General features: G+C 42.7%; 1 protein-coding gene across 5 annotated transcripts in view; it reads left to right on the top strand.

Moving 5' to 3' along the window:
• Positions 1–26,339, top strand: part of minpp1b (multiple inositol-polyphosphate phosphatase 1b) — a 104,184-nt gene that overhangs the window by 62,956 nt on the left and 14,889 nt on the right. For 3 of the 5 annotated variants that reach the window (XM_043712381.2, XM_043712385.2, XM_043712386.2), the window contains exon 4: positions 21,739–22,094. In XM_043712381.2, coding sequence (XP_043568316.2) covers positions 21,739–22,094 — 356 coding nt within the window. The remainder of the gene's footprint in view (positions 1–21,738; positions 22,095–26,339) is intronic. The other 2 variants (XM_043712383.2, XM_043712382.2) reach the window with 1 other exon arrangement.

Here is a 26,339-nt window from a genome sequence, read left to right as displayed (position 1 = left end):
ATTCTTGCCACACTATTTTTAAAAGACTTCCACTGTTCCAGTGTAGACGTCCCTGCAAGTAGGTGCTCCTAGTTGATGATTGTCAAAACATGCCTAAAGGTATTGAAATTGGACTTCCCCAAATTTTAGACACTTAACTTCTGCACTATCCTAATCCCTTCCAGTAATGACTTTGAAACTTACAAAGTTGTGATCACTATCCCCCAAAATGTTCACCCACCGAAACTTCTACCACTTAACTGGCTTCATTCCCTAGGATTAGGTTGAGCACTGTTCCATCTCTCATTGGACTATCTACCTACTGGCAGAAAAAGCTCTCCTTGATGCACTTTAAAAATTCCACCCTGTTTCAAGCTTTTGTGTTAATTTCCTGAAATGCCATGTTCAGTTAGGTTCCTATCACTGCCACGGGACCAAAATGGCTCTTCTCAAAACCATGGCGAAAGTGAGTACTGCAGATGCTGGAGATTAGAGTCAAGAGTGTGGTGCTGGAAAAGCATCCAGGGAGCAGGAAAACTAACATCTCGGGCTAACATTCCTGATGAATGTTGATTTTCCTGCTCCTCGGATGCTGCCTGACATGCTATGCTTTTTCAGCACCACACTGTTGACTTTTCAAAACCATAGAACATAGAACAATACAGCACAGAACAGGCCCTTCGGCCCACGATGTTGTGCCGAACATTTGTCCTAGCTTAAGCACCCATCCATGTACCTATCCAATTGCCGCTTAAAGGTCACCAAAGATTCTGACTCTACCACTCCCACAGGCAGCGCATTCCATGCCCCCACCACTCTCTGGGTAAAGAACCCACCCCTGACATCTCCCCTATACCTTCCACCCTTCACCTTAAATTTATGTCCCCTTGTAACACTCTGTTGTACCCGGGGAAAAAGTTTCTGACTGTCTACTCTATCTATTCCTCTGATCATCTTATAAACCTCTATCAAGTCACCCCTCATCCTTCGCCGTTCCAATGAGAAAAGGCCTAGCACTCTCAACCTATCCTCGTACGACCTATTCTCCATTCCAGGCAACATCCTGGTAAATCCCCTCTGCACCCTCTCCAAAACTTCCACATCTTTCCTAAAATGAGGTGACCAGAACTGCACACAGTACTCCAAATGTGGCCTTACCAAGGTCCTATACAGCTGCAACATCATCTCACGACTCTTGAATTCAATCCCTCTACGAATGAACGTTAATACACTATAGGCCTTCTTACAAGCTCTATCCACCTGAGTAGCAACTTTCAAAGATCTATGAACATAGACCCCAAGATCCCTCTGTTCCTCCACCTCACTAAGAACCCTACCGTTAACCCTGTATTCCGCATTCTTATTTGTCTTTCCAAAATGGACAACCTCACACTTGGCAAGGTTGAACTCCATCTGCCACTCCTCAGCCCAGCTCTGCATCATATCCAAGTCCCTTTGCAGCCAACAAGAGCCCTCCTCACTATCCACAACTCCACCAATCTTCGTATCATCTGCAAATTTACTGACCCACCCTTCGACTCCCTCATCCAAGTCATTAATAAAAATTACGAACAGCAGAGGACCCAGAACTGATCCCTGCGGAACTCCACTTGTAACTGGGCTCCAGGCTGAATATTTACCATCTACCACCACTCTCTGACTTCGACCGGTTAGCCAGTCTTCTATCCAATTTGCCAAATTTCCCTCTATCCCATGCCTCCTGACTTTCCACATAAGCCTACCATGGGGAACCTTATCAAATGCCTTACTAAAATCCATGTATACTACATCCACTGCTCTACCCTCATCCACATGCTTGGTCACCTCCTCAAAGAAATCAATCAGACTTGTAAGGCAAGACCTACCCTTCACAAATCCGTGCTGGCTGTCCCTAATCAAGCAGTGCCTTTCCAGATACTCATAAATCCTATCCCTCAGTACCCTTTCCATTACTTTACCTACCACCGAAGTAAGACTAACTGGCCTGTAATTCCCGGGGTTATCCCTATTCCCTTTTTTGAACAGGGGCACAACATTCGCCACTCTCCAGTCCCCTGGTACCACCCCTGTTGACAGTGAAGATGAAAAGATCATTGCCAATGGTACTGCAATTTCCTCTCTTGCTACCCACATAATCCTAGGATATATCCCATCAGGCCCGTGGGACTTGTCTATCCTCAATTTGTTCAAAATGTCCAACACATCTTCCTTCCTAACATGTATCTCCTCTAGCTTACCAGTCCGTTTCACACTCTCCTCTTCAACAATACGGTTCCTCTCATTCGTAAATACTGAAGAAAAGTACTCATTCAAGACCTCTCCTATCTCTTCTGACTCAGTACACAGTCTCCCACTACTGTCCTTGATCGGACCTACCCTCATTCTCGTCATTCTCATGTTTCTCACATACGCATAAAATGCCTTTGGGTTATCCTTGATCCTATCCGCCAGAGATTTTTCATGCCCTCTCTTGGCTCTCCTAATCCCTTTCTTCAGGTCCCTTCTGGCTATCCTGTATCCCTCCACTGCTCTGTCTGAACCCTGTTTCCTCAACCTTATGTAAGCCTCCTTCTTCCTCTTTACAAGACATTCAACCTCCCTCGTCAACCAAGGTTCCCTCACACGACCATTTCTTTCCTGCCTGACCGGTACATACATATCAAGGACACATCGTATCTGTTCCTTGAAAAAGTTCCACATTTCCACGACATCCTTCCCCGACAGCCTATGCTCCCAACTTATGCTCCTCAGATCCTGTCTTACAGCATCGTAATTACCCTTCCCCAATTGTAAAACTTACCCTGTTGCACGCACCTATCTCTCTCCATAACCAAGGTGAAAGTCACAGAATTGTGGTCACCATCATCAAAATGTTCACCCACTAACAAGCCCATCACTTGTCCCGGTTCATTACCGAGTACCAAATCCAAAATGGCCTCCCCTCTGGTCGGACAATCTACATACTGTGTTAGAAAAGCTTCCTGGACACACTGCACAAACACCGCCCCATCTAATCTACTTGATCTAAAGAACTTCCAATCAATATTTGGGAAGTTGAAATCGCCCATGACTACTACCCTGTGGCTTCTGCACCTTTCCAAAATCTGTTTCCCAATCTGTTTCTCCACATCTCTGCTGCTATTGGGGGGCCTATAGTAAACACCCAACAAGGTGACTGCACCTTTCCTATTTCTGACTTCAGCCCATACTACCTCTAAAGGCAGATTCCCCCCTCGAACTGCCTTTCTGCAGCTGTTATACCATTTCTAATTAGCAACGCCACCCCCCCCTCCTTTTTTACCACCCTCCTTAATCTTACTGAAACATCTGTAACCAGGAACCTCCAACAACCATTCCTGTCCCTCTTCTATCCACGTTTCCGTGATGGCCACAACATCGTAGTCCCAGGTACCTATCCACGCCTTAAGTTCACCGACCTTATTTCTGATACTCCTTGCGTTGAAGTATACGTACTTGAACCCATCTCTGTGTCCGCAAGTATTCCCTGTCAGTGCTATCTTCTTCACAGCCTCTCCACACACTTGGACATCCTGACAAACAGCTAGCCTACTTGCTGGACTACAAGTCCGGATCCCATCCCCCTGCCAAGTTAGTTTAAACCCCCCCGAAGATAGCTAGCAAACCTACCCCCCAGGATATTGGTGCCCTTCTGGTTCAGGTGCAACCCGTCCTGCTTGTACAGGTCCCACCTTCCCCAGAATGCAGTCCAATTGTCCAAACACCTGAAGCCCTCCCTCCTACACCATCCTTGCAGCCACGTGTTCAACTGCACTCTCTCCCTATTCCTTGCCTCACTGTCACGTGGCACCGGCAACAACCCAGAGATGACGACTCAGGCTGGAAGCTGAAAGCTAGGACAGACAAACTCCCTGAGCTCTTGAATGACCTCCCCACCTCTCTTCCTACCTATGTCGTTGGTGCCAACGTGCACCACGACTTCTGGCTGCACACCCTCCCCCTTAAGGATTCTGAAGACACGGTCCGAGACGTCTCGGACCCTGGCACCCGGGAGGCAACAAACCATCCGAGAGTCTCACCCATGCCCACAGAATCGCCTGTCCGTCCCTCTAACTAGAGAGTCTCCTATAACTAGCGCTCTCCTCCTCTCCCCCTTTCCCTTCTGAGTCTCAGAGCCAGACCTCACACCACAGACCCGGTCACTGCAGCTTACCCCTGCTAGGCTGTCCCCCCCACCAGTATCCAAAGCGGTATACCTATTGTTTAGGGGAATGACTACAGGGGATCCCTGCACTGCCTGCTTCCTCCCCTTCCCACCTCTAACTGTTACCCAGCTACCTCTGTTCTCTGGCGTAACTATGTCCCTGTAGCTTCTATCTATCACCTTCTCAGCCTCTCGAATAATCCTCAGTTCATCCAACTCCAGTTCCAGTTCCCTAACTCGTTCTGTGAGAAGCAGGATCTGACTGCATTTCCTGCAGATGAAGTCGGCAGGAGTATCGGTGGTCACCCCTACCTCAAACATCCGGCAGGAGGAACATTCCACTGCCTGCGCTGCCATTACTCTACACTTCGTCTCCAAAGCAAGAACACTGAGTAGCTTACCTGTGAACTTTAAAGTTAGGTTAGAGGAGGAGGATGGGAGGGAGGCCCTACTATGTAGGGCCTGGGGTATAGAACACACCCACTCAAATATCAATCACTTACCTTCCCGACCAGCTCTGCGCTCCAACCTCACTTCCTTCCAGCTCGCGCCGCTCTCTGCTGAGAAAAGACCGATGGCGTCGAGGTAAGTTCTTTATATATCACTTACCTTCCCGACCAGCTCTGCGCTCCAACCTCACTTCCGCCCATGTAAGGCCATAAGACATAAGAGCATAATTAGGCCATTCAGCCTATCAATTACTTGTAGTAAGATCACGGCTGACCCGATAATACTCCATTCCACTTTCCTGCCTTTTTCCCTATAATCTTTGATCCCCCCTTACCGATTAAAATTTGGTCTACCTCAGCGTTGAATATTCTTGACATCCTGCACGACGTGCAAAAATAAACTCTCCTCTCTTGTCCTACTCAATCTATCTGCAGCTTTTGACAGTTGACTACACCACCTCCATCATTGCCTCACTGTTGTCATCCAGCTGGATGCATTAGTTCCAAACTCATTTAATTTTTCTTATTTACGTGTCATTTGCCCATTTAATTTCTCTTCACATTCCTGCACCATCATCTTGGAACTTCCTCAAGAATGTATCCGATTTCATATTTATGTTTTGTCCATCAATAAAATAGCCTGACCAGTATACTGTCAGTAACCATATATTCACTGATGTATATCATTGCCAGCTTTCTTATCACTTCTCTCTTCTCTGAATTCTTAGGTGGTTCATCCAAAATGCAGCACTAAATGAGCATTAATATTCTGCAATTGAACAATCAAGTGGTTGCCTTTCAGTCTCCATTACAATCCCTGGGTTCCAGCTACCAGCTTCTCTCTGATAAGTGTCTGATACTGAAGCAGACTCCCACAACCTTGGTGCCAGGCCAGACCCTGAGATCAGCTTGCTATCAGACATCACCACCCTCACCAAGATGGGCCCTACCGCCACCTACACCACACTATTACAACTTCTACCTGCCTCAGCTCATCTCCTGCTGAAACCCTCAGTGGTGGAGGCTGGTACAATTGCAACATTTAAAAGGCATTTGGATGGGTGTATGAATAGGAAAGGTTTGGAGGGATATGGGCTGGGTGCTGGCAGGTGGGACTAGATTGGGTTGGGATATCTGGTTGGCATGGACGGGATGGACCGAAGGGTTTGTTTCCGTGCTGTACATCTCTATGACTCTACGACTAAATCTTTGTCACCTCTATTCTTGACTGTCTTTGCATGCCTCTCACCTTACATGAGGGCATCCAAACCTTTGGTACCTGTGCCTGAGTCCATAAAAATGCTATTCATGTGCATACTGACCTACATTAGCTGCTTGTTAATAACTTGAAAGATTGTTATTAATTCTTATAATTCCATACATTGCCGCTCCCTACTTTTGTAATGTGAGCATCACTAACTTTAATAACGGAGAACAAAGAATAGTACAGCAAAGTAACAGGCCCTTCAGCCCCCAAACTGTGCCGACATAATGCCTTTGTAAACTAGAAACCTTCTGCCTGAGGCAGTCCAAACCCTCCATTCCCTGCCTATTCATATCTGTCAAGATGCCTCTTAACCTTTGCTATTATGTTTGCCCCCACCAACTCCTCTGTCACCACATTCCAGGCACTTATCACCCTGTTTTTAAAAAAAAATGTACCCCTCATACTTCCTTTAAATGCACCTCTTTTTACCTTAAACTTATGGCTTCTGGTAATTGACTTTGCTACCCTGGAAAAGACACTCCAACGATACATTCTATCTGTGCCCCTCATAATTTTGTAAACTTTTACCAGGTCACCCCCTCATCCTTCGATGTTCGAGTGAAACCAACCCAAGATTTTCCAGTCTGTCTTCCTAGCTAATACCCTCCAAGCCAGACAACATTCTGGTAAACCATTTCTGTACCCTCTCCAAAACCTCCATCTGGTAGTATGGCAACCAGAACTGTACACAATATTCTAAATGTGATCTGATTAAAGTTCAATATGACTTGCCAATTTTTACACTCTGTGCCCCGACCGATGAAGGCAAGCATGCTATTCCTTCTTGACCCCTTATCCACAAGTCTTCCCACTTCCAGGGATCCGTATGCCTAGTTCCCTCTGTATGTTGATGCTTCTAAAGGTTTTGACATTTACTGTATGCTCCCCTCCCGCGTTAGATTTTCCAAAATGCATCACCTTGCATTTGTCCAGATTAAATCTTTTTTGACAATCCGTGATGGTTTCATGCTCATTGTTAATGAGACTAACTTTTATTTCCAGATTAATGAATTTAATTTAAATTAAACGAGCTGCTGTGGTGGGATAATGTCTGAGGACATTACCCTCGTGTCTGGTTAACTAGTCCAATGACACCATGGTTGTGGCACCATCTCCCCACAAGATTTCCTCCATTACATAAACAAAGTACAGTTTGTCATTGTTTGCTTATCAAAGGTAAGGAGTTCAGAGGCATTTACTCTGAACTGCAGAATGTTGTTATCGTTTTGAGTTCAGTGACCTTTTTCAGAACGTATGTTGTTATCATCGCTGTCTTTGTTGGAGAGGATGTACCATGAATTTTCACCTTTCACGAGCTTCTACAACAAGGTCAGACAGAATACTTTACCGGTGATACATTTTTAGCAGAACTCTCTCCTGCTCATGATTATAAGACAGAGCGACAGTCTTTTTGTGGTTATGGAGACTGCGGTGGTGTCCCACTTGCCATTGTAGAAATGCAGTAATTCAGTGGTTATTTTGGGGAACTGGGAAACGTCCAGGCTTTATATTTCTGATTATGAATAGGAAGGGGCATTTAACAACAGGATGTATTTTGTGATATCCTGGTATTTTAAAGAGATTTGCTGCATTTGAAATATGCTATATTGTATTCAATATCAATGTTAAATGTTTACCAAGGTGTAAAGGTTTGCATGATCATTTAAACCTCTACGTAAATATTTTCAGGGAGAATGAAAGTGTTTGTTTGCTGTCTAAGTCTAGTAAAAGTAAAATTGCTTGCTTGTTCAGTATTTGGTTTCAGGGTGGAGTAAAACATCTTGGTGAAGAAGACCATGAATCACTATGCACTTCATAGTCAGTCTATTTTCCAAACTACATTTCATGAAGAGAGGTCATATATGCAATTTTGTTTCCTTGCAGAACTAGTGGCCAGTTTAAATAATGCATGCTGTGGACTTACAAAAGGGTGAATTGTTATCTAATGTTACATGACAACTATACTATTCATATTTCTGCTGTTCATGGAAGGGTATTGCTCTGAAATAAACCTGGGAGGTAAATTCATTAGGATATCAATTTCATATTGGAAGATGGTCAATTAATCTTCTTTTTCAATTTATACATTCATGGGAAGTTAGCGTCACTGGCCAGGCTAGCATTATAGTCATAAAGTCATTGAGATGTACAGCACGGAAACAGACTCTTCAGTCCAACTAGTCCATGCCGACCAGATATCCCAAATTAATCTAGTCCTATCTGCCAGCACACGGCCCATATCTCTCTCAACCCTTCCTATTCATATTCCCATTCAGATGCCTTTTAAATGTTGTGTTTGTACCAGCCTCCACCACTTCCTCTGGCAGCTTGTTCCCTACATGTACCAGCCTCTGTGTGAAACAGTTACCCTTAGGTCTCTTTTAGATCTTTCCCCTCTCACCCCAAACCTATGGCCTCAAATTCTGGACTCCAAGTAAAAGTCCTTATCTATTTATCCTATCCATGCCCCTCATGATTTTACAAGCTTCTCTAAGGTCACCCCTCAGTGCTCCAGGGAAAACAGCCCCAGCCTATTCAGCCTCTCCCTATAGCTCAAAACCTCCAATTCCGGCAACATCCATGTAAATCTTTTCTGAACCCTTTCAAGTTTCACAACATCCTTACTGCCCATTCCTAGTTGCCCTTGAGAAGGTGGTAATGAGCTGCCTTGTTGAACCACAGTCCATGCGCTACAGCGATGCCCACAGTGCTGTTATGAAGCGCTTTTCAGGACCTTGGCCCAGTGACACTGAAGGAAAGGCAATGTAGTTCCAAGTCAGGATGGTTAGTGGCTCGGAGAGGAACTTGTATGTGTTAGTGTTTCCATAAGTCAGTTACAGCAGCTTTTGGTCATCTTATTTATTTACTTTCTTCTGCCACTGGATTTGTTTTAAGGTGAGAGGGGCAAGATTTAAAAGGGATCTAAAGGGACACCTTTTTCATGCAGAGGGTGGTGCACGTATGGAATGAGATGCCAGAGGAGGTGGTGGAGACTGGTACAATTACAACATTTAAAAGGGATCTGGATGTGTACATGGATAGGAAGGAATTAGAGGTTTATGGGCCAAATGATGGCAAATTGGACTAGATTAATTCAAGATATCTGGTTTGCATGGATGAGTTGGACCAAAGGGTATGTTTCTATGCGGTACATCTCTATGATTCTACACTTGACAAATAGTTGGGTTCAAGAATACCTCTGTATATTATTTACGTGTGAGTGTTTCATCAATTTAATATTTCAAGTTCATGAGCTAACGTCTGGTGCAATTAACTTGTGAGTACAGGGAATGACTTCCCTCCAGGAAGGCAAGTAACTATTTCCTCATAAAATTAATGGCTGTGTATACAGATTTATTTCTTGTATAATTTCTCCCATGTAAACAATGCAACTGTTTTGAGACTAAAGCCTTGAGGTGACCATTCCAAATTCACAGTGTCTGTCAAAAACATCATTGGGACGATGCAGTGTCAAAATATTATACGTTAAAACAAAAGTCTGATGCTTTTGGATCTGACATAAATTTCATTCTGCCTATCACTCAAGAGGCAGGTGTTTCCTTTATTTAGGTTTGTCTGACTTGCTATCATGGAATCTATAGTTGTACTGTATTTGAGTGGGAGTAACTTAATCTCTCTTACCAGGGGGAGTTAGTATGGAACATCCACTTCTACCTAAAGATTTCATTTTGTTATGGCTGCAGTTTTTGTCACACTATAATGCACTTTGGATTACCCAGACATCTGCGGCATAGTTTAAAATACTGCCAGAGAATGCTTTCAGATATTGAGGCTCAGTTTTCGGGTTCAGACCAGTATAAAGAGAAATTAAGAACAGCAGGCAAAACCTGAAAAAAACCCTAAACATCTGTTGGAGACTAAATCATGTAAGTGTTAGCATGCAGAGAAAAAGGAAATATACACAAAAATATGGAGCTCATTTGCTATAAGGTACTTAGTAAAAGCAGAACTGTTCACTCACAGAGATCCCAACACTTCAACATAAATAGGCTATTTGTTCCATTGTATTAAATGCATTAGAAAGTTCTGTAATTAAATGTAAGTTAATAACTTTTGTGGTGAGTTGCAATTTGTGTTCCTTATAATAGAAAAAAACAAGGACCTTATCTCTGTAGTAGGCTAAATATATATTTTAGTAACTAGCATTTTCCTGAAACTAGACAGTACCAATTTGAGCGCATTGTCTGACGTTGCTACCTCTTGACATTGTAGCAGCTTGCCCTCGAAGCCACAACTTGACCTCTGACCCATCCATTCCTCTCAATATCCAGGATCGTGCCCAGATAACCCTGGGTACACCAGCTCTCACCCCCGCCACTACCTTTGGTGTGAGAAACATGACAAAGACTTTGAGCTCAGCATGAATTCCAGATAGTGAGACAAACAAACAGGACACTTCCAGCACTGATCTCCTTTCTGAAATGTGCCATTGAATTCCATTATCGGAATCTGTTGTTGATAATAAAGAAGACTATTCTAGATGAGGGCTTTGACTGCTTCCCGTTGTATAGGTTTTTATCAATTCAGCCCTTTATAAACAAATTTAATTTTTTAAAAAAATTCAATATTTTAATAACTGAGCTGAAAGTCCTCCTACCTCAAATATCAAGAAAATCTTAATATGTGGCTGTTAATTAGTTGCCAAACGTCCATGATTAAACTAGTGAGATAATATTAGTGATGTAAATTTGGATGCAAACTAGTCAGGAAAAGAAATGCAGTCATATGAAACAAAATATATTTGGACAATCTCTTCAGAGTGAAAAAATATTTTGCTTAAGTTCTTCAAACTCTGGTTTGTTGAAAACTACTGGAGACAAAATAAGAACGTAGAGCAATGACTACAGAAATATAGTTCACTGCTCTTGTTCATTACTCAAGGCAAATATGACCATGTTTATCATTTGGATGTTTGGTAGGTACATATGTGATTGCTGTGGCTGGTCCGACAGCCAGAACATCTGACGCTGACATACCAAAGTCAGGGGTATACTCTGATGGTGACAAAGGAAGTGCTACAAGAACACTAAGGCCTAATGGTAGTACCGCTGGACCGATAACCTCGCAACCCCCAGGTTCGAATCCCACCACAGCAGATAGTGGAATTTCAAATCAATAAAAATCTGAAATTAAGAATCTAATGATTCCCATGAATCTATTATCGATTGCCGGGAAAAACTCATCTGGTTCACTAATGTCATTTAGGGAAGGATACTGAATTCCTTGCTTGGTTTGGCCTACATGTGACTCCAGAATCACAGCAATATGGATGACTCTTTACTGCCCTCTGGCCAATTAGGAATTGGTAATAAATACTGGCCCAGCCAGCAACACCCACATCCTATGAATGAATGAAAAAAAGACACCGAAGGCTTCACTGAGGAGTTTTGGCTCTGACCTGAGTCCACAAGGCCCTCCAGGATTGCTGTACCTGGAACACCTAATTAAAAAGGCTGTGGCGTATTTCAAAGGCAAGAAATATCAGAGACAAAGAAAAATCACAAGAAGAGGAAATCTTGAGTCAGCAAATCATCTGAAACTCTAATCGTTTGCACTATCCTGTCCTGTTCACAGCAGCACTCAAAGGTTCAGCTATGAACAGGACAGGATAGTGCAAACGATTAGAGTTTCAGATGATTTGCTGACTCAAGATTTCCTCTTCTTGTGATTTTTCTTTGTCTCTGATATTTCTTGCCTTTGAAATACGCCACAGCCTTTTTAATTAGGTGTTCCAGGTACAGCAATCCTGGAGGACCTTGTGGACTCAGGTCAGAGCCAAAACTCCTCAGTGAAGCCTTCGGTGTCTTTTTTTCATTCATTCATAGGATGTGGGTGTTGCTGGCTGGGCCAGTATTTATTACCAATTCCTAATTGGCCAGAGGGCAGTAAAGAGTCATCCATATTGCTGTGATTCTGCAGTCACATGTAGGCCAAACCAAGCAAGGAATTCAGTTTCCTTCCCTAAATGACATTAGTGAACCAGATGAGTTTTTCCCGGCAATCGATAATAGATTCATGGGAATCATTAGATTCTTTGCCCACCATCAGAGCATACCTCTGACTTTGGTATGTCAGTGTCAGACGTTCTGGCTGTCGGACCAGCCATACTCAGTTGTGACTGTCTCAGTGTGGTGGAGATATGCCAGCTCAGGTGAGTTTATCAGTGTCTGGCTTGTTGAGCTATCTGCTGATCTTTAGGAGCCTTTGAAGTAGTTCAAGTGAAAGTGGTTGAGCTTAATGGACATGCCACTGGTACACAGGCTAACCTTCACATTCTTGCAGCAGAGTAGCCAGGGCTATGACCTAATCAACTCTTAGTTTGGTATGCAGAATGACTTCCATTCATTCCTAGAATGGCATTCAAAGTGTGTTGAAGGCTACACTTCTGACCATTCTTGCTTGAGTCTTGTTGTCAACAATGGCAGCTTGAGAGAGTACGATACATATGCAGATCCTGAAATCTCTGAATCCAGATTTTATGTTTTTAGTTGCCTGAACTGCCTCCATATTTGGGAACAGTCTGCATAAACAGCAAAGCTGAACAGCAGCTTGTGTATTCATTGAGGAAAAAGTGAGGTCTGCAGATGCTGGAGATCAGAGCCGAAAATGTGTTGCTGGAAAAGCGCAGCAGGTCAGGCAGCATCCAGGGAACAGGAGAATCGACGTTTCGGGCATAAGCCCTTCTTCAGGAATCCTGAAGAAGGGCTTATGCCCGAAACGTTGATTCTCCTGTTCCCTGGATGCTGCCTGACCTGCTGCGCTTTTCCAGCAACACATTTTCAGCTTGTGTATTCAGCCAACTGTATCATAGAGAATGGCAGGTTACCACTAGAGGTGGTATTCACACTGTCTTTGTGGTAACAGGAAAGCACCATTTCACAAGGATCTTGAAAATAATGTCACCTCATTTATTTTACATCATTGTGAGGAATATTGTAAGATAAATAAACACCATAGGAAGCAAAGTAAACATTAAGAGCACCAGAGGTAGATCACATGTCAAACATAATCTGCTATTCAGTACAATGGTGGCTGATTTTAGGTTTTAACTTCACTTTGTCACCCACTTTATGTAATCTCTTAATTAGGTGAGAGAACCAGAAAGTGTGGTCCTGAAATCTCCACCACCTCACCAATGTCCCACCTTTAAATTAAATTCAATTCAATTCATTAAGCTCTGTAAATGGAGTTACATTGTAAACATTTCTTTCAATAATTACTCTGAATTGTTTGGCTGAAGGAATCTTTGGAGGCTGTTTTTGTGTTGTGTACATTTTCACTTCATAACCTTTCATCCTCTATAAAATACAGAGCACATTTAAACACAGGAACATCTGTGGTGTTACACATTTCTCCTTGGAAACTTCTAACAATCCTTTCGATGTGAATTAGTTTTACTATTGTATTTTCTCCTTTCAATATCTGAATGAATCAAGATTACACACATAACTGACCAGTCTAGGGATTAAAACCAGGATATCCCAAAGCCATTGCCTGCTTTTTTTGATAATGCACTTACGAGTTATTCCTGTAGTTCCATCTGAATAAAACAGTCCTCTGTTTTGTTGTGGTAACTTGCATTACCCTTTGGAACTTACGACACAGCTTCGTGGAAGTCTCTCAAGGTTTTAACACAGAAGCAGTTGAGAAACCATTGGTACACAGCTCTGATGATATCCAGATTTTTATTTTAGCAATGTTCAACTCTGGCCCTTTATAAATAAAATGTTTTTCCAGTAAAATTTCAGTTCATAGTTAACTTTATGTAAATAGGAGAGAAAAGCAGCTGCTGGTAAGGGGCAGGAGGTCTGGTAGCATCTGCGAAGAAAGAAAAGAGTGAAAATTTCAGTCAATTAACTTCCATCAGAACTGGAAACCCTTCGAGTGTGAGCAGTCCATAACCAAATATATAGTCAGAGAAAAAAAGAGGAGGGAGGGGATGAGGAGAAAAGAACAAATCCTTCCATGTTGTCGAATATATCCTGTGGCTTCCTGCAGATCTCAAGCTTGCTGCATTCACATTCTGGTACTGTCTCTGGCGCAAATTAGTGTCATATCAAAAGGAGCATCTTGAAATGATTATGCAAGTTGGGATCACTGACATGCAACTGGTTAAATCCAAAAAGCTCAGCTCCTGCTCTGCTTGCTGTTTTTATTCCTAGAACAAATATTCAACTGAGAACCACAGGCAGGAGTTATTATTCATTGAATATCTTCCTGTTTTTGATTAAAGTTATCATTCACATTGACCACAATGCTGAGGAACAACTTGAGAAGCAGTGTTCCTAACATCCTCTCTCTGTGAGGTCCCAAATAGGTCCCTCAGTGTGTACAGCGTTAGAGACCCAGGCCTACTGACTGCTTCACCTAATACAGCTCTCAATGGTTTATTTATATGATAGCTCAGTGCCTCTTAGCAGACTACCAAAACAGATGCAAACTGTTAACTGTTCAAAATGGTTCTGTGTTAAGCAGCTGAACAGTTCACACATATTTCACATCTATTCCAAACAGTTTTACCAGAGCTAGGTGAGTGTGGCCAGCCTTCTTCATAACTGTCAACCAAGTACCCGGCAAAGACCTCTGTTCCCTGGCAAAGGCTTTTTGATATCCCATAGGAGATCCACTTGACAAGATATGACTTTGCTGCTGACATTGTTTTGCAGGTGACTGCATTCCTCCTTCAAGTGTGACACCAGTGTCTACAATGAAGGCATTCATGTATGGGAATTGGTATTGGTAATCATAGGGTCTTGGAATCATACAGCACAGAAACAGACCCTTCAGTCCAACCAGTCCATGCCAAACATAATCCCAAACTAAATTCGTCCCACCTGCCATATCCCTCCTCATTTCTTATTCATGTACTTATCTAAGTGCCTGTTAAACATTATAACTGTACCCACATCCACTGCTATCTCTGGAAGTTCATTTCACACACGAACCATTCTCTGTGTAAAAAATTGCCCCTCACTCCTTTTCTAAATCTCTCTTCTCGCACCTTAAAAATATGTCCCCTAGTTTTGAAATGCCCACCCTAGGAAAACTACATCTGCCATTCACTTTATCTATCCCCTCACTATTTGAGAAGTCTCTTTTAAGGTCACCACTCAACCCCATGCTACATACAGTGAAATAAGTTCAACCTCTCCTTATATCTCAAACCCTCCATTCCTGACAACATCCTGACAAATCTCTTCTGAACCCTCTCCAGCTTAATTATATCCTTTCTATAAGAGGGAGACAGAACGACCCAACTCCTATACTCTGAGCAGTGAACAATCATGATGGGCAATTTCTTAGTTTATTACCCTAACATTTTCTGCTTGCTTGTTATTCAGACCATTATCATAGAATCCCTACAGTGCAGAAGCAGTCCATTCAGCCTATTGAGTCCACACCCAACCCTCCAAAGAGCATGCCATCCAGCCTGTAACCAGCCCATCCCCGTAATCCTGCACTTCCCCGGACACTATGGGCATGTTAGTATGGCCGATACGCTTAACCTGCACATCTTTGGACTGTGGGAGGAAACCGGAGTATTCGGAGGAAATACATGCAGATGCTGGGAGAATGTGCAATCTCCACACAGACTGTGGCCCGAATTTGGGTATCTTGCACTGTGGGGCAGCAGTGCAAAGCATTGAACCACCGTGCCACCCCTAAATCTAAGATAAGTTCATTAACAGGCTCGTAACTGCATGAAGCTAACAGTCTAGCAGCATGTTATATTAATCTATTGTGTTCTACAGCTGATATGGCTAACAAGTAATATTTAGCTTTTTATCATGTCCACTGATTATGTGTAAATCAGACCAAACTTGGTGTTCCTAGGATATCCAGGAATCTGGAGAATTATTAAGACATCTGTTTCTGACAGCGAGCACTCACACAAAAGCAGTTTGAATATCACACGCTGATATAGATTTTGTTTCAGGGCAACTGTACTCTTCCATGATTGGTTTTCACTTAGTTGAAGCCCATCTGAAAGTAAGGAAAATAACCTACCCAAAATGGCACTGACCCCAGCTAAGGTGAATACCTTCTTTGTCATTTATTTTAACAAAAACATCATTTTAGCCATTTTGTTTGGTAGAAATCAATGACCCAGTGTATTCATAGCTCTGTAGTTAAAAAGAACTGTAGTGCCCCACCAACTTGAGACTGAGGCTGGAGTTTGTAACCCATGGTTAGCTGCTACAGAAGAGGGTCTTGGTGAATTCTGCAGGTATAGAGGGCTGTCAAAGTGATACGAGAGGAAGGGACAATGGGCCGTGCGTCAGTAGTGTGCAAGGGTGAGAATGTTAAACAAGACTGTCCGTGCTGAAGTCTTTAAGTTGAAAGTGCAGCACAAAGCTGTTCATGCACGCTTAGCATGTAATGAGTTAATAAGGCTACTGTTAAACCAAATTTTAACCCTCTAATAGCAGACAAACAAAATTCATGTTGTTTTGCAGTAGGTAGGAATGAATGGGGGGGGGGTGGGGGTGAAGGAATGGTTTGCGGGTGGGAGGTTGGGAACTGCAGTCAGACTGAACGAAGGTGAAGTCCACAAGCTTTCGTATCAACTAGAATCACGTAAGTAGCCCTGGGATACAAGAATTTTTTGAAAGTCCTACTGTTTCAAAGATTCCGGTCCCTGTCCTTTTTGGAGCTAATGAAGATGGAAAGGGCCATGGGGGATATGTAAGAGAGTAAGTCTCCAGGTTTGTCACCATTTAAGACCTTTGATGTAGAATGTGTCTCAAAATATGCTTCACTGATGCAGGCAGACTTTGAGCGAAGGTTTGGGTCAAAGAGACGAGTTTCCAGAAAGCTTTTAAATGCATTTAAATGGAAGGGAAGTAGACCAGCAGAGGAATTGAAGAAATAGATTCAAGAAAGTACAATCAAGCCAGCTGAGGGCTCTGACACCAGGAATGGAGGAGGGAGGGTGCTGACTGAGCACTGGGATAGACAAGAGGATTTAAAAAGCTGGAAGCAATCACTGCTGCAGAAGGGAGGAAGGACATTCTGTACTTGGATTCATACACAGCAACTGCTAAGTAATCCTGAGTCAGTGCCATCCATCAGTACAAGAAAAGCAGGAAAGTCTTACCAGATTTAGGAAGTGGTAAAAGGTATTCTTGAAACACAAGGCTAAAGGAGGTAGATGAGGATCCTATGATTACAAATGTTACGATACAACAAAATGACTGACTTATTCTTTTCCTGTTGTGGTTCTGTTCGCTGAGCTGAGAATTTATGTTGCAGACGTTTCATCCCCTGTCTAGGTGACATCCTCAGTGCTTGGGAGCCTCCTGTGAAGCACTTCTGTGAAGTTTCCTCCGGCATTTATAGTGGTTTGTCTCTGCCGCTTTCGGTTGTCAGTTCCAGCTGTCCGTTGCAGTGGCCGGTATACACAGTAGTGTACAAAATCCCATGCAAGGACTGCACAAAACACTACATGGGACAAACAGGAAGACAGCTAATGATCCACATCCATGAGCACCAACTAGCCACAAAACGACACGACCAGCTATCCTTAGTAGCCACACACGCAGATGACAAGCAACATGAGTTCGACTGGGGCAACACTACTATTGTAGGACAAGCCAAACAGAGAACAGCCAGGGAATTCCTGGAGGCATGGCACTCATCCACAGATTCAATCAATAAGCACAATGACCTGGACCCAATATACCGGCCACTGCAGCGGACAGCTGGAACTGACAACCGGAAGCGGCAGAGACAAACCACTATAAATGCCGGAGGAAACACCACAGAAGCGCTTCACAGGAGGCTCCCAAGCACTGAGGATGTCACCTAGACAGGGGACGAAACGTCTGCAACACAAATTCCCAGCTCGGCGAACAGAACCACAACAACGAGCACCCGAGCTACAAATCTTCTCACAAACGTATTATTTTCCTTTTATTCTGGTTTTACGCTTTCCTTTTACTTCGCTGGTTGATTAAAAAGACATCTTCCCTGGAGGTCACTCAGTGTTCCTTATTGCTGAGAATATGGTTCCTTTTTTTTATTTATAAGAAGCAATTGTGAACCATTCAGCAATTATCGTTCTCATAGGAGATGTTAAGAGATCATCTTAATAAACTCAAAGGTTCTCAACTTTGTGAGAACCCCCATTCTATGTCCACCTGTAACACAAAACAAGTACCTTTATCTTATATAAGACTTAGCTATGTAATTAAAATTCATCTTAGTTTTGTTTAATTTATTTAACATGAAAGTTGTTGATACTGGACAGATAAGGGCTGTTGTGATGAAAGGTATATGAGTTTGATAAAGACAGTAGCATCACTTTTTGCCAAGAGTTTGGATTTCAATCTGGTGACAAATGGGTGTTTGTCTGTTTCTGGGAAGGGGTGAAGAAGGGCTACACCTGAAATGTTGACTTCTGCACTTCCTAATGCTGCCTGGCTTGCTGTTTTTTTCCAGCTTTCTGTCTGTCTACTAATAATTAACTAGCGCAGTCGTGCCAAAACCATGCAGTGGTATTAGTTTGAGGCAGGAGGCCTATGGTTAAGTCCCACCTGCTCCTGAGGTGTGAACAAGTTGATGAGAAACAGTATTTGCCTCCCAGGGTACATCAGACTCCACTACTGTAGCAGTCTCATTTACAGTTATCTTTTACATTTAGACTATCAAAGTTAGAAACGCAATATAATAAAACCAAAGCATTGCCAAATTATTCCTCCTCTAAGTCAGAGTTGTTCCTGCTCAATGAAGCAAGAGGCCTGATCTGAAAATGTTTAACAGTCACTCTGTGGTAAGGTGTTGCCATTTCAAGGAAACACACTGATCACCAAGTTAAGTAACATCCAACCCCAGAAAGTATCCTCCAACACAGTCCATGCATGTTGAAATTCCTATGTTCCTGCAATAAATCATTATTACAACCTCCTCCCTCAACTGCTCAACAAATATCTTCTCCTCTGTCATCATCCCCTCAGTGAGAGAATTCTCAGTTTCTCTGTGCAGTCCATGTATGGACTGGCTGTTCCAGACCTGTCTCACCAATTTCAAACCCCACTCACCCACATATCGACAGCAATAAATAATCCATTACTTTCTGCCCACCTAAAAGAAACAAGTCCTGGGAAACTCTACCCCTCAGTATCCTCTGCAGAGCCAGGTCTGTGAGTCCACTATTTTACCTTCCTCTCTCACCTTTTAACTATCACCTTGATATCATACTTTCCTGATCATCCCTACTCTTCTTTCCTCTTGTTTTCTATGCCCATGTTTCATTATTGTTATCTTTATAGTCCACCCTTTCTTCCTATCCCTCTAATTTCTTCATTCCCTCTGTCACCATCTTCTCCTTAGCAACTTTTTTTTCCTTTCCTCCTCAATTCCATTCTTTACCCCTTCTCCAATTTACTCCCTCCCCTTCTTCCTGCATTCATGTCTGCCCAACTGCCTTCATCTTCTTCATTCCCCTTGCACACAGACTATTGCCCATCTATACCTCTCCTCTTTCCTCTTCCAATCCATTGCCCCTTTCTCCTCTATGCTTAAACTGTTCCCAGCATCACTCTTAATCTTCCCAACTACATTCTGTTCTCATCTCCCCTTGGATCCAATTACCTCACTTTCACTCATTGTGCTGTGCTTGACCTGTGTGCTAACAGTAGATCAACTGGTCATTCAAAACCTCATACCCTTCATAAGGCGGTAACAATAAAACAAAAATATACTGTAGTGTGTGTTCTGGTATTAATGCAATGTTAGAATCATAGAATCCCCACAGTATGGAAACTGGCCATTCGTTGTTCCACCTCAACCCCCTGAAGCTGCACTAGCCCCCAACCCGAGACCTGCATTTCCCATGGCCAATCCACCTAAGCTGCACAACTTGAGGTTGTGGGAGGAAACCGAAGCACCCGGACGGAACCCACACCGATGTGGGGAGAATGTACAAACTCCACACAGATAGTTGCCCAAGGTTGGAATCAAACCCGGGTCCCTGGTGTTGTGAGGCAGCAATGCTAACCACCAAGACACATGCCACCTAGTAATGACATGGGAAAGAGGATTTCAGTCATAATACTGGAAATTGTGTTAGATCAGGCTGAGGACAGACAATTTTATTGTAAAGCGTTAGTTAGCATAGGAAGTAGGAGGATTCTGTAACAGAATTTGAATGATCATTGCATTCATATAATAATGGTTCTATTAGTTTTATCATGAAAGCATTGATTAGTAAACAATAAATTACTGGTCTAGTTTAAATCTGCACTGAAGATGGGCAGGAAGCCTGCAGTCCAAGGCATGGTGTACTAGCTATACCCCTAGAGCAGATGGATGCGTACCATTCTAATCAGAATGAGTGTCCTGGCTGTATATATATACTAATACAGTCACATACCAGAGTTGTCCTGTGATGAATGTTACTGTTTCAAAGTCTTTACTGTTTCAAAGTTACTGTTTAAAATAAGTCTTTTTTTTAATTACCTTAGATTGTTACATGAGTTTATTTGTGTGTCAAACATAACTTTTCATTCAATTCCACCTGAATTGTGCCTTGCCCATCAATACTGCACAATCCGTTAAATCTATTGTGTACTTGGTCCCAGGTTCCTGTGTTTTCTCTGACTTGGGTAAGTGAGAAGACATTGGACATAGTCCTGCAGGACAAAGCTGATAGTAATTTGGAGCAGCTTGTCAGGAAGAGGTGGGAAGTTGTTGTTGGAAATGGGAAACGTTACACTGGCTCTGAAAATGACGCTTCACTGAGATAGGATCCAGTTTGCAGTGGGGAAGTTGTCCACTTCACCTCTTGTACCCCCAACCAAATGTGTGTGCAGTTGCCAACTCAAACTGAGAACCTACTCATCTGTCAGAGGTATGATCCACGATCAATGATGAAGAACTTAAGGAATAGGAGCAAGAATAGGCTATTCAGCCCTTCAGGCCTGCTCTACCATTCAATGAGATCATTTCTGAACTTCTCCTGCAACCTCATTTTGCTGCACTATCCCCATATCCCTTAATAAGTTGTCTTTTAATATTTAGAATTCTTATTAATTTCTGTCATGAACATTCTCAATGACTGAGTTTCTCCAGACCTTGAGGCAGAGAATTCCGAAGATTCACCACCCGCTCAGTGAAGAAATTCCTTCTCATCTCACTCACAAATGGCCTGATCCTTGTCCTGAGATCGTGACCTTAGTTCTAGACCAATACTCATTCCCCACCTTGCTTTTCCTCTCCTCACTACCAATGTCCATCCTGCATCTGCAGTGCAAGAATTTTGTGTTCGAGCTAAGACGATTTTCTTTGTTAAAGACGTGCTTCTCTTCTTCTCTGATGTGGTGCCTTTTTCCTATGACTTGTGTGTTGCTTTGTAGAACAGTTGCACCATCATCAGTGATGTACAGGCTAACCTTGGGAAATGCAGGGGGTTTGGGTGGGATGCTGTTCGGAGGGTTGGTGTTGGCTTGATGAGCTGAATGGCCTGCTTCCACACCATAGGGATTCTATCATGGACAAAGGAGTCAGGTAGACAGACGGAAGTGATTTTGGGGATTGGCAGTCACTGAGCATGTGGAGGAAAGTTGTGTTGAGCCACATAATAAGGGGATACAACTGTCCCGAGTGATCCATTAAACAAGAGCGACGAGGGAGGGAAAATAAATGCCAGATTCATCACTGGTCCTGAAATAATTTCAAAATCCTGGACAGCACATTCATTTGCAGACTTCCTGAGGCTTGGAACCCCAGTTGAATGTGTCTTTGTACAGTAACATGGAAACTCTGTTACTAAAATGGTCATGCTAGCAAACGTGCAGAAAAGCTGCTGATTAACACTGTCTTTTCTCTTCTGCACACAGGAACCAGTCCATATCTCACACCGCTGTCATACGCTTCGGACACGCAGAGACTCTCCTGCCGGTCCTGACTCTCATGGGTTACTTTAAGGACAAATACCCATTACAAGCGAATAATTTTGAAGCACAGAGAGGTCGCAAGTTCCGAAGCGGATGGATTTCTCCATTTGCTGCAAACCTTGTTCTCGTGCTGTACAGGTGCAATGAAGCACGGGGCCTGGGAGAAAAGTACAAACTCCAGTTGTTTCTGAATGAGAAGCCACTGCCATTTGCTCACAGTGGAAACCTTGTGACCGACTATGAGGAAGTAAAGTACAGCTATGAGCACCTTACCGAATCACTGAAATTCAACAATGTATGTGAGTTTGCCACAAGAGAGGACTTAATTTCACTAGAACATGATGAATTATGAGTTAGCTGTGTCTGTTTGCTCTGATGGGCTCAGGTTGGCCACCAAGTCACTAAAATATGGATTTGTTTTGTTTTTAATGGGAAGGTTTCCTCAGGTACTTGACACACACTGTAAATGTCGCTGAATCTGCTTTGTTAGCACTTGGGACAAATCACTCTGTTTTGAGGCAGGAATTTATCCTGTGGGTTTTTGAATGTCACAACCCACTTCAACTGACAGTGTCTCTAAGCAGTATCCTGTATATTTCACCTTTCTTGACTCTATCAGAAAGTACATTAATAATGGACATTTGAAGGACTGAAACTGCTGCTAAACCTCCAATGTCAGAAAACTGAATTGTAAGTAACTTTGACAATGAACCAATGGTTCTGGTGAAATAAAAACTAAAAGCACTCAGCTAGTTGGAAGGTATTTGTTCATAGAGCAACAGAGTTTCTGGTTGATCTGGGGATTAGAAGAGATGTGGGTGGCACGGTGGCACAGTGGTTGGCACTGCTGCCTCACAGCGCCAGAGACCCGGGTTCAATTCCCGCCTCAGGCGACTGTCTGTGTGGAGTTTGCACGTTCTCCCCGTGTCTGCGTGGGTTTCCTCCGGGTGCTCCGGTTTCCTCCCACAGTCCAAAGATGTGCAGGTCAGGTGAATTGGCCATGTTAAATTGCCCATAGTGTTAGGTAAGGGGTAAATGTAGGAGTATGGGTGGGTTACGCTTCGGCGGGTCAATGTGGACTTGTTGGGCCGAAGGGCCTGTTTCCACACTGTAATCTAATCTAATCTAGATGAACATCCAAAATCAACTGCAAAATTTGGCTTTTTTTTGAGCTTGTACTGCTGAGATTGTTTATAACAGACTAATGTTTTAATTGGCCAAGTTTCATGAAATGATGCAGCCAAGTAAGTTTAAGTTTACAAATAACCTTTTTTTGTTTGTTGAAGTTTTTGTGTAATAACTTAATGTAGTAGTTGGTTCCCAGGGATTGCAGACGGTTAGATTGAGCTGACAGTTAAGACCAACATAGTCATAGAGTCATAGAGATGTACAGCATGGAAATAGACTCTTTGGTCCAACCCGTCCACGCCGACTCGATATCCTAACCTGCTAGCACCCGGCGCATATCCCTCCAAACCCTTCCTATTCATATACCCATCCAAATGCCTTTTAAATGTTGCAATTGTACTAGCCTCCACTACTTCCTCTGGCAACTCATTCCATACACGTACCACCCTCTGCATGAAAAAGTTGCCCCTTAGGTCTCTTTTATATCTTTCTCCTCTCACCCTAAGCCTATGCCCTCCAGTTCTGGACTCCCCCACCCCAGGGAAAAGACTTTGTCTATTTATCCTCTCCACCCCTCATGATTTTATAAAACTCTGTAAGGTCACCCCTCAGCCTCCAACGCTCCAGGGAAAACAGCCCCAACCTGTTCAACCTCTCTTTGTAGCTCAAATCCTCCAACCCTGGCAACATCCTTGGAAATCTTTTCTGAACCCTTTCATGTTAAACACAGGATACAATTTCTTCTGGATCATCATGACAAACCTTATTTGTCCCATTTTTCACAAGGATTTGGCTCCGAACTTGCTAAAATTTGACTGTGATGATTTGTGTTTTGTTCACATCACTGTGAGAAAGAGGATGAGGGATAAAATCCTTTCCTATTTATGCAGTCATAGTTATTCTATAACTGTACCTGATCATACCATACGAAATATATTCGTCCCTCATTAGGATCAGGAAATCAAACTGGAAGCACTAAGCCCAGTATTAATGGGGAAGAAGGTGAAGCAATATGTTTAGTGGCAGCTGAGTTATTGGTAGCTGTAGTAGTAATGGACACATATGACGGTAACCGAAGAAATGTCTCATTACTGGGGTTTGTTTCACAAGATCACCTAAAAAGCAGCCTACTCCTGCCTTATATAATCATTTGATTTATTATTGCCACATTTATTCAGGTACAGAGAAAAGTTTTGTTTTGCAGTACAGACAGACCATAAGACATAGCAGCAGAAATTAGGCCATTCAGCTCATCAAGTCTGCCCCACCATTCAATCATGGCTGATACTTTTCTCAACCCCATTCTCCAGCTTTCTCCCTGTAACCTTTGACCCATTTACAATCAAGAACCTATCTATTTCTGTCTTACATACTCAATGACCTGGCCTCCACAGCCTTCTGTAGCAGTGAATTCCATCGATTCACCAGAGATTTCTCCTTATCTCTGTTGTAAACAGTATTCCCTTTACTCTAAGGCTGTGCCCTCAGGTCCTAGTCTCTCCTACCAAGGGAAACACCTTTCCAACATCCACTTTGCCCATGCTATTTAGTATTCTGTAAGTTTCAATTAGATCCCCTCACATCCTTCTAAACTCGACTGAGCATAGACCCAGAGTCCTCAAATGTTCCTCATTTGTTAAACTGTTCATTCCTTAGACCATTCTCATGAATCTTCTCTGAACACGCTCCAGGGCCAGTACATCCCTCCTGAGATATGGGGCCCAAAACTGCACACAGTCGTACCAGACAAAGTGCATAAGAGTAATAGAATAGAGTGAACAATATAATATTACTGCTGCAGAGAAAGTGCACAAAGAGTGAAGTCAGTATTAAATTTGAGAGGTCCATTCAGAAGTCTAATCACAGCAGGGAAGAAGCTGTTCTTGAATCTGTTGGTACATGTGTTTAAGCTTTTGTGTCTTCTGCCTGACGGATGATGTTGGAAGAGATTATAACTGGGCTGGGGGCGAATGGAATGTTTGTAATATCTGACAGGAATCTTGTGATAGTCACATTGAGTTTAAGAAAATGGATAAATAACTCAATCCCGTCACATCTCTAAGCCATGTTAGCAACAGCATAGTCACAAACCTTGAGGCCAATATTTGTGCAATTTTCTCTAGATGCAGATCATTATTTGTAAGTCCAAGCAGACACATAATTGGAAACGAAGACGTACAAAAAGCAATCAAAAAGATGCTGCAATGTCGAAGATGCTGGCTTTCTGCTGAGAAGCTAAACCCTGGTCCCCAATCCCCACAAGATATAAAACTTCCACCCGCATTATACTGAAGACGATCCCCAGTGTCAGAACAAACATTTGTCTCTCAGTCAGCATCACTAAAATAGATTATCTGTTCACTATCTCATTGCTTTCCGTGGGACATTTCTGGGGATGACCTAATGACATGAAAGCTCCTCTAAAAAACCACGTCTTCCAGAGGACCAATAAAGAACAAGGGGGACGTAATCTTAATATTCAAGTTTGACTATTCAGGTGTAAAATTTGAATCATTGGTTTCTTCCTAAGTTTTAAGTTTCAATCAGTTTGTCTTTCTGTGAGTTTGATTGTGCATAGTCCCATTTCCCAGCTCTTCAGGAGGTTTCTCGATATACCATCTAACTCCCTTTTAAAATTGTTCTGCATATCAGCTTCTACCTTGTATTCAAGGACAACATTTCAGATCTTGACACACTTTGAGTGAAATAATTCCCTTGCTGCAAATCATCGATTTTGAAGTCTATAATGTCTGGGTAATGGCCAACTCTCAAGAAAGAATAGATTTTCCTCTGTCAGAACCCCTCAATGCCTTGAACATTTCCAGGAAGTCACTTCTTAACATTCCATGCTCCAAACAGAACATTTCTAACATTTCCAACTTCTCATCATAACTAAAGTCCATCATTCTTGGAAACCCAAGTCTGATCCTAATTTTAGCTTCTAAACCCTTTCCTCTCACACTCACTATCTGACATCAGTTGTCCTGCTTTAATATTGGCCTCTGATACTGTATCTCCTCAGGTAACCATAATCTAGTTGAATAATGGGGCAGGACTGAAGAGCTCAGTGGCCCACTCTTGTTTCTAATGATTAGAAATGCAGAGATTACTAATTAAGATTCTCCCAGTGATAAACCATGGAACCGAGTTCAATAAATCCCCAGAACAAAGAGACCATAACATTTGTCAGATTTTCATAAACTCTCAACTGTGTCACTAATACTGACCAGGGAATCCTAGCCTCCAGTTTGTCTGTGGCTCTAGATCAAACTACGTGGTCAATTCTTACTGAAGCTACTCAGTTGTAAACATCTGAAATGACCCACAGAAGTAACTCACACTCCTTTATAAAAGTATTCTTGTCAGGGTCATCCATATCTTGAAAACAAATTGTAATCAACAGAATGTCTGCATTG

This window comes from Chiloscyllium plagiosum, unplaced genomic scaffold (assembly GCF_037043375.1).
Source record: "Chiloscyllium plagiosum isolate Xiang-an unplaced genomic scaffold, Cpla_swu_hap1 HiC_scaffold_22, whole genome shotgun sequence".
NCBI classification, from domain to species: domain Eukaryota; kingdom Metazoa; phylum Chordata; class Chondrichthyes; order Orectolobiformes; family Hemiscylliidae; genus Chiloscyllium; species Chiloscyllium plagiosum.
The sequence above is the reverse complement of the archived record's forward strand: the minus strand, read 5'-3'. Positions and strand labels throughout refer to the sequence as shown.